Source organism: Triticum urartu, chromosome 7 (genome assembly GCF_003073215.2).
Source record: "Triticum urartu cultivar G1812 chromosome 7, Tu2.1, whole genome shotgun sequence".
Lineage (NCBI taxonomy): Eukaryota > Viridiplantae > Streptophyta > Magnoliopsida > Poales > Poaceae > Triticum > Triticum urartu.
The window spans coordinates 619,813,349-619,822,137 of record NC_053028.1 but is presented as its reverse complement, the minus strand read 5'-3'; the positions used below and the strand labels follow the sequence as shown (position 1 = coordinate 619,822,137).

The window sequence follows — 8,789 nt, the reverse complement described above, 5'->3', positions numbered from 1 at the left end:
ATATGTCTATATACATCTGTATATAATTTATATGTAAATCTTTAAAAGACTTATATTTATAAAACGGAGGGAGTATACCCCTGAAGTATTTACACATTATGTTTTTCTTTTTATTGAGGGGTGTTTATGCACATTATGTCGACCAAAACCTAAAACCTAGAAAGATTGTCAGAATCTGGATGGTATAAAACATCGACAAACCCGCCGCCCTGTCCTCGCCCAAATCCCACCGACCACCCAGAGCGCCGCCACTCCCACAGTACCGCTGATATGCCGAAGTCGCGAAAGCGGAAGGCCGCCGTGCCGGCGCCGCCGCCGCCGCCACGCCGCCCACGGCCGCGAATGGAGTACCGTGCGCGGTCCGACGAGGCGTGGTACGGCGTGCGCGTGGCGGTGCAGCAAGGCTTGCTCCGCGTCATGTTCGAGGATTCCACCGAGGATGCGGACGAGTGGTACGATCCAGGGGCTGACTTCGCATCCCCTGGTGACGTGGAGGCGCTCCGCGCCAGGTTCCGCCGGGAATGCCCGCCCCTCGACGATTCCCGCTGCGGGGATCTCCGCCCGGGCGACAAGCTCTGCCTCGCCTGTTGTATCCGCGACGACGTCGAGAAGCTCAAGTACTATGACGCCGTCCTCGAAACCATAAGTCCTCCGTGTCTCGTCCAACTCAGCGCGTTCGTCAACACACGCATATGCTTCAGTAATAGTAGAGAGGGCAGCGCACGGCGTGGAGCAGTGCACGTGCCGTTTCACGGTCCGCTGGACGGAGGGGCCGCGCAGCGGTTGCTTGGACAAGGTCGGCATCGATGTGGTCTGCTGCGTGCCGGAGTCACCGATCCAAGATCCGGTGCTGAGCGAGTTCCTGGACGACCTGACAAAGAGGTTCGCCGAGGACCAAGAGACGGCGACGGCAGCGTCTCAGCAGGCAGACCCGACCCCGATGAGCGAGGAGGAATTGTGCGGGTACAGTCTCGCATACTCCTCGAGTAATAGTCTTTTCGTCTTGTAATGAAGGGGATTTTCTCCCCTGAAATCATCAGAGATTTGATACATGACACCCATGCGCTAAAAGAAAACAAAAAACTCTGTAGGGATCTACAGTTAGTTTTTTTTTTGAGAGGAAATAGACTGCCTTTTATTAAACTGCGGCTCCATCAGCCACAATAGCATCCCTAATACAAAACGGAAAAACACTAAACCAAGTTTTACAAAACTTAAAAAGGCAGCCCTCCCTAGCTAATATGTGAGCAGCTTTGTTTACTGTACGTCTAGCCCACACCACACGAGCCTCATCTACACCAGAAATCATCTCATTGATCTCCTAGACAAGGGGGCCAAACCTGGACCGATCAATATCGCTGGAGTTGAGGACTTTGAGCCAGTGCTCACCCGGCGTTATCCAACGAGCTTCCTGATGCACAACAGAGACTGTTCCCTTTGGAGCATTTATTTTCACCCATTCATCTATGAGCCTAAACACCCTTTCCACAACAACCTGAACTTGTTCAAAAATCTGATTGTCCCTGGCGTTATTACTAATCAGCCACATGCATGTGATATAGACTCATCACCATGATGGCCCGTTCTGCCTCCTTGTGCTTTCCAAACCAATCAAGAAGCCACCCCGCCATCTGTTGCTGCGATTCAACCCACACAGGTGGGCTAAAATCAATAGAAGACCCTCTCAAACTGTTAACACAGTCCAAAAGAGCTTTGCATAAGGACATCTCCAGAATTGATGTAGTCCCGTCTCTTCACGGCTGCAAGCTAAACAAAAAACACCCGGTTTAATTCTGCGCCGGTACAACTCCGTCCCCACTGCAAGGACATTCTTCAACAGTCTCCAAACGCGCACCTTAGCCTTGCCTGGCACTTCAGTACTCCATAGCTCGTTCCATCCAGCATGCATCGAGGCCGAAGCAGAACATTCAGGTGAACCTGAGCTTGTGTCTTTCAGTTTAATCTCAAGATGGTAAGCTGAACGAACCGTAAAAATACCGTTCTTCGTGTAATTCCAGGCCATCATGTCATCTCTGCCGAGACCTCCCACCACAATCTGAGCAATGTCAGCAACATCAGCTTCATGGAACACCCGCTGCAAAGTAGCCATGTCCCATGATCCCATCTAGAACCAGAATAATCAAACAACTCATCCACAGTTCGAATATTGCACATATCCCGAGCACCAACAGGCTTCAGTGCACCTTCTCTTGGGATCCAATTGTCAGACCTCACATTTACCTTGGTTCCATTCCCTATACGCCAAATGAGGCCTTCTTTCAGTAAAGAACGACCATAAATAATACTCCTCCAAGTTTGTGAGGCACTCTTAGGGATCGAAGCCTTCATAAGATCTCCCTGCAGAAAGTATCTGGCCTTTAAAAGTTTTGCACACAGCGAGTCCGGGACAGTTAGAATCCGTCAAGCTTGTTTTGCGAGCAGTGCTGTATTGAAAGCTTCAAAATCCTTGAAGCCCGTGTCCCCGTCCCACCCACCCGCTTACTTCTGCACATTTTGTCCCAAGCCACCCAATGCACCTTGCGTTTGCCATTTTCAGCTCCCTACCAAAAGTTTGATGAAACTGAAGTCAGATTCCGGCACAGTTTCTTCGTGAATTGGAAACAACTCATAGCAATCGTCAGCATCGCTTGGAGGTCTGATTTAACCTGCACCTCTCTTCCCTTCTTAGACATCCCTTGAACTTTGCAACCCGTCACTTTTGCACTAGATCTCTCCCTAACATACTTGAAACACCCATCTTTTGACCGGCCTACCACAGCTGGTAAACCAAGATACCGCTCACTAAGAGCTTCAGAGTTGATATTGATGGTTTGTTTCAAAGATTCCTTTACATCATCCTCACAACCCCTGCCAAACAAGATAGAGGATTTCTGAAGATTAACTTTTTGGCCAGGGGTCTCCTCATAGACTTGTAAAATATGAGTTAGCTCCAACATGCTATTCGCCTCCGCCTCCAAGAAGACAACACTATTATCCGCAAACAACAGGTGAGTTATGTGAGGGCCGTCCCTCCCAAACTCCACGCCTCGGATCTGTTTGTCTAGCTGAGCCCTATTGAGAAGAGCGGAAAAACCTTCAACGCAAAACAAGAACAAATAGGGAGATAGAGGATCACCCTGCCAAAGTCTTCGAGACGGAGAGAAAATTTTTGACAACCCATTGTTGACACGAACCGAGAACTTAACCGAGGTAATACAGTGCATAATCATATCAATCCACCTCTGAGAGAAACCCATCCGTGTCATCATTGCTTCAAGGAAATTCCACTCGACACGATCATAAGCCTTCATCATGTCCAATTTGACAGCACAAAGACTCTTCTTTCTTCTCCGCTTCCGGATAGAGTGAATGCATTCATAAGCAATAATGACATTGTCCGTGATTAAACGCCCCGGTACGAAAGCACTTTGTTCTTCAGAGATGAAAATTGACAACACACATTTAAGTCGACTAGCCAACACTTTTGCAGCAATCTTGTAGAGAACATTACAAAGGCTAATCGGTCGGAATTGTGAGAGCATCTCTGGAGCGTTGACCTTGGGGATAAGAACCAAAACTGTGTAATTAAAATCCGACGACACCTCTTTACCCTCAAGAAAATCCCTAACAGCCTTGCACGCCGCATGTTTGACCAGAGCCCAGTCTTTCTGGTAAAATAAAGCGGGTAGACCATCCAGCCCTGGAGCCTTAGTAGGACCCATCTGAAAAAGAGCCTGTTGAATCTCATCATCAGAAAAGGCAGTAGTATGACGGGCATTCGTTTCTTCAGATACACCAACTTAGAACATTCTGAAGGATTCTCTCCATATTGGCAACCCCATCCGACGTGTATAAACTCTCAAAGAAAACCTTTGCCATAGCTCCCATCTCCTCATCCGAAGGGGCAAAACTCCCGTCACCCTTCTTTAATTTCAATATCGTATTCTTTCTTCTTCTGTGTGATGCTCTACTCTGAAAAAACTTTGTATTTCTGCCTCCCGCATGCAGCCAGTTAACTCGTGATCTCTGTCTTTGCATGATTTCTTCCCGCTCATACAGCTCATGAAGCCTAGCTTCAATATTTTGAACCTCAAGTGAGGAAGCCGGAGAATCAGCATGCTCCCGGGCCTGTCCAAGCCTTTCCCTCAAGCTCTTAATCTCCCGCTGGACAGATCCAAATTCAGTGCGTGCCCATCTCTGCATATCTCCAGACATATACTTTAAACAAGCCCACGTCCCACCAATTGAATCAGCCGTATGTGTATAGCGCTCCCATGCAATATTGATCATATCATTGTATCCCTCATGACGGCGAAAATATATTTTAGATCACCTGCACCCATGTTTCTCTCACGTAGAACATGTCTCCAAATTCAAACCTTTGCAGAACACTAAAGCTTTCTAGCTAGAATCTAGGATAAATTTTTTATATTTTTTCGTCCAACATAAATATACAAAATAAGTCTTATTTGATTAAAAAATATTTTTTTAGTATTTATGTTGGACGAAAAATTCTGAAAGTTTTATCCCACATTCTAGTTAGTAAGTTTTGCTGCGCTACAAAGTTTGAAGTTCAAAACATGTTGTATATGAGAGAAAAAAAAAGAGAAAATTTCATATATGAAGTTTGTTGTCTCGCACAAATCTTAAAGCAATATTGGAGAGCCAGGATAGCAAGGCCCGGGTGCAAGTGCTCTAAAAGTCTGCGTCCCTCATGAATAGCATCCCTAGTATTGTTTCGAAATTCCGTTCGAGGCTCGCCATAGATTCCAATGAACCTCATCCATGAAATATTGACACCACGGCCGAATAGTGACAGCATAACCATCTATCCACCATAGTGCTAATCCATCACACTCCGCCCCACACAGTCAACTGTTTGACCATGTTTGAAACCCATGCTCCACTTTAATATTTTCATAGCTCCGCTTTTTTTCTTTGTCTCACTTAGGAAAAGGGACCTACCACTGGATTGTATGACCTAATGAGGTCTCTCAATTCGCCCACTACCACGTCCAACCCCAAACCACGGCAGTTCCAGGATAAGATGATCATTGGTCTCGGCAGCCCCGCGTGGCGGGGTCCGCTGCTGAAGTGTTTTCTTCGATACGCTCAAAGACAGACGACACCTTCTGTCACTTCTCACCAATGAACGCATCATGTGGAGCATATTTCTCAGAATCTCCCTTAACAACCCAGATCTGCTTTGAACTTCTCTTTTTTTTCCATTGTCTATGACAAGTTCCTTCTTCTATCATCCTCTCTCTTAGACCCGAATTTTCTAATGTAAGTGCTTGGCTTTCTCTGTCGAGACCTCGAACTTTCAGCAAACTCACTGTACCTCTCCTTTTGATGCATCCCCATAACAATCTTGTCCTGCCTTCCATCAACTCTGCCTGCCTATGATGCAATTCATTCCTTAACTCTCTCTCTTTTCTGCTCCAAGTCTGTTCTCGTGTCGTGCTCCTTTCCCTTGCCATCTCTTCCAAAAGACTTTTCCGGACCATTGACCTCCTGACCCACGCCACCATATGTCCAAATGTACAATACTCGCGCTCCCAACCATTGACCTCCTGATCTACAGTTAGTTTTAACAGACACGATCAACACACTAGTGACACCACCATGTGTATGTATTCCCTGAACCGTCTCTATGTTGTCCAATATAGAAATGTGGTTCCCAGTTTTGAGATGCATAGTACGAAGGCAACATATAAGAAGGGGCTCTATTGGGCACTGGCTTTATTAGAATATTAGTTCAAATTCATGTAGGACTTTTTTATGTTGCTATAATTGTATGCATCTTTCATAAAGTTGCTATATTCTAGAGCAAAGTTTTCTTAAGATGATGTAGCAAAAGAATTATTGGGAAGAGATGTTTAATTAAGAAAAAAGAAAAAAATATCCACACGAATCTCAACGTAAGATCAATGACATATGACTTAGATGTGCAATACTTGTGGCACATCTAGATGTGCTTTAGTAAAACTTTTTAATTTAATTAAGTCGTTTAGGCAAAAGTAATAGGTGATAAGGGAAAATGAATGAACTAATTGACACATTTAACAATTTAAATAACTAAACAATCAAGCTTCAAAACTGTTATGATTAAACTATCCGTTGAATTTGATGGTTAACATTGTACAAAGTTGACTTTTACATTATGAATTTTTTTAACTATCTAATTGAATTTCATGGTTACTATTTTACAGAGTACTTCTTTCATTGAAGAGGGCACCAAAAAGTTCGACCGGAAAATCGTGAAGAGGGGGTATTGTATCGGATAGGTTGATATCTACATGCCTGCTCAATAAGAGAAAGTGTCCAACGAAAACTCAGTTTCATTGAAACATGGAAACCGAAACTTGTGCCTTTGGATCACAAACCTTTGGTCCAGATTAATCTACATGTTTCTCACATTATGCAACCTGCTTCTCGGTGGCCATTGTGCACAAAACTCCTTTTTATTTGTACCTCTACTGAAATGAATCCATTAAAGTTGGCACTGCATGTTTGGAGTTTCTGACCCGTACTCCGTGCCTTTGCTGTTTTCAGATTTAATTCCAGTAAATTTTATGTGTGTTGTTTTGAGATTTAACTCCAGTTTCGTTAATGTCAAAATAAAATCTCCTTTCACATGTTGTTTTGGTCCAAACATATAAAACTGTTGATCATTAGCCCCTTAGGTTGATCATAAATTTTTTGGTTATCCTTTGTTATCAAAAGTCAGTAAGCCTATGCTCTCACTCGGATGTGCAACATGGTGCCACATGCAAGCTTTGCTTTGTGTTCAACCAGTCACAAAAAAATTATTCTCTCTCAAAGAACAAGGAGCATTGACGAGCGGTAGCCAGTGTTTGAAAACTAGCTGCTGTGTGCTCCAATACCTTCACCAATTACTACCTACGAGAGAGCGGATGTTTGAAAAAGGATAGCATATACGAAATCGAGCAGACCCATGTGCCGGTGAGCAATAGCATGAGGGAAACGAACCCAAACTCATCACTTCCGGCTTAGGGAGCTCACCCTAGCAATTTGTTTTTTTTTCTCAAACGAAACATGGGTATTGACTATGGTAGCCCGTTTGTGACCTCATTAACCTGTCCAGCCATGTCATCGCGGTTTATAAATAGACGTGGAGGCGCGAATTTGGAAAAAGGAATAATTTGATAAATGGCACATATTTTTTGACTTAGACAAAATGACAAACCATAGTGTCATTGCCATGTAAACAAAACATCCATAGCAGCGCATGGACAAAAACTAGTAGCCATAGTTTGTGAACTCGCTCTCGTGTACACCCATGTCACCATTTCTTATAACCAAGGAGGTAGAGCGGGCATTCAAGAAGGAAAAATTGACAGTATGATACACCTTTGTTAGGCTTCGACAAAATCAATATATGACTTCTCAACTGAAGCAAATAGAAGTGACGCACCACCATGTGTCTTCCCTGAATCATCTGGTAGCATCATTTTGTTCGATCAAGCACCTCGGTCGTGCCCAGCGCGGGTTTTCTGGATCCTCGCTGGAGGTCTCCATCGCCTGTTCCTTCCATAGAGACTAGTCAATCATCAATATAGTGAAAAATTAGATGAATCATAGAGGACAGTTATGGGGAACTATCCCTAGAAACACACTTTACACCATCATTCTCCAACAACTAGGAGGGAGGCGTTCAAGCAATAATATAACATGTTGTAGTAGGTTCAAGGGAGCCACAAACATTTGAAGCACATTGGATAATACCCCAAACGAACCTCCCACAGAGCACCGAAACAAAAGATGGCCAATAGAATTATCATGGGCACAAAAAGGACAACCCTTCCCCCCGATCCACGTACGATGCAACAGAATGTCTCTGTTTAAAATACTACACTTTAGTAATCTATGGTGGGATTTTAAAATTTCCAACGAAATCTAAAATAATCAAAGGGGAGATGATACAGTTGTTCATAAAAGTATTTAACCGTGAAAAATTTCTCAGGAATAGTTTTGAATGCCCACAAACATACGACCAGTTGAATGCCACCGGAAAACAAAGTTATGTATATAATTTTTCATCTAAAGCACCACAAACGCCATTTCTTAGATGCCTGGTTCATGGGCCTGCCGTGCTCCATTCAGTGTAACTCTAATGTTATGTTGCTCCAATACTAACGAATCACCATTGTGTTCCTATCCTGTGAGAGACAGAATGTGACACATTAGGCATCCTGACTTTATAATGGTAACAAACGAAGACATTGATGATGATAGTTGTGTACCGCATATGACATCTTGAATATATTTTGTGGTGGGAGTGCCCCATCAGCATCGCTTCTATCTGCTACACTTTAGAAATTATGCAAAGTAAGCACTCATGCTACACATTTTGGGAAGTGCTAATTCAAACACGGGATTTCATTTCTTAATTCATTATATGCACATGTGTGCCTACTTTGGAAGCTTTTCATATTGCCATCCAATTCTAGCTAGTCATCCTGAATACAACAATGGCGCACACACATGTTAAACATGATATTTAGCTCCAAGAAAAAAAAAACTCTGTGTACAATTTCAAGGCTCAATGAGTTGCCTCAAAAATCAATAAAAGTTTGATTATGATCAATACTACCATAACAAAGTGTCTCATAAAACTGACAAGTACAAAGATAGTCAAGTCAAAAGTGGTTCATCCAACACCGACAACGAGTGAGATAAAACTTTTGAGACCATTGTGAATATTCTTCTATATCTTATCGGTCCAATGCCAAAAGCAAGTCACACAATCATTTAACATTCAGCTC

General features: G+C 43.5%; 1 protein-coding gene across 1 annotated transcript; it reads left to right on the top strand.

Annotated features, from left to right (window-relative positions):
• Window positions 1–417: 417 nt before the first annotated feature.
• Window positions 418–1,009, top strand: LOC125519205 (protein SAWADEE HOMEODOMAIN HOMOLOG 2-like). Its single transcript, XM_048684079.1, has 2 exons — window positions 418–646; window positions 711–1,009. The coding sequence occupies exons 1-2, from the start codon at window positions 418–420 to the stop codon at window positions 1,007–1,009; spliced, it is 528 nt and encodes a 175-aa protein (XP_048540036.1).
• Window positions 1,010–8,789: the final 7,780 nt, after the last annotated feature.

Coding starts and splice junctions, on each gene's coding strand:
- LOC125519205 (XM_048684079.1), top strand. CDS start 418: ATGTTCGAGGATTCCACCGAGGATGCGGACGAGTGGTACGATCCAGGG. Junction 647..710: donor CGCCGTCCTCGAAACCATAA/GTCCTCCGTGTC, acceptor CAGTAATAGTAG/AGAGGGCAGCGCACGGCGTG.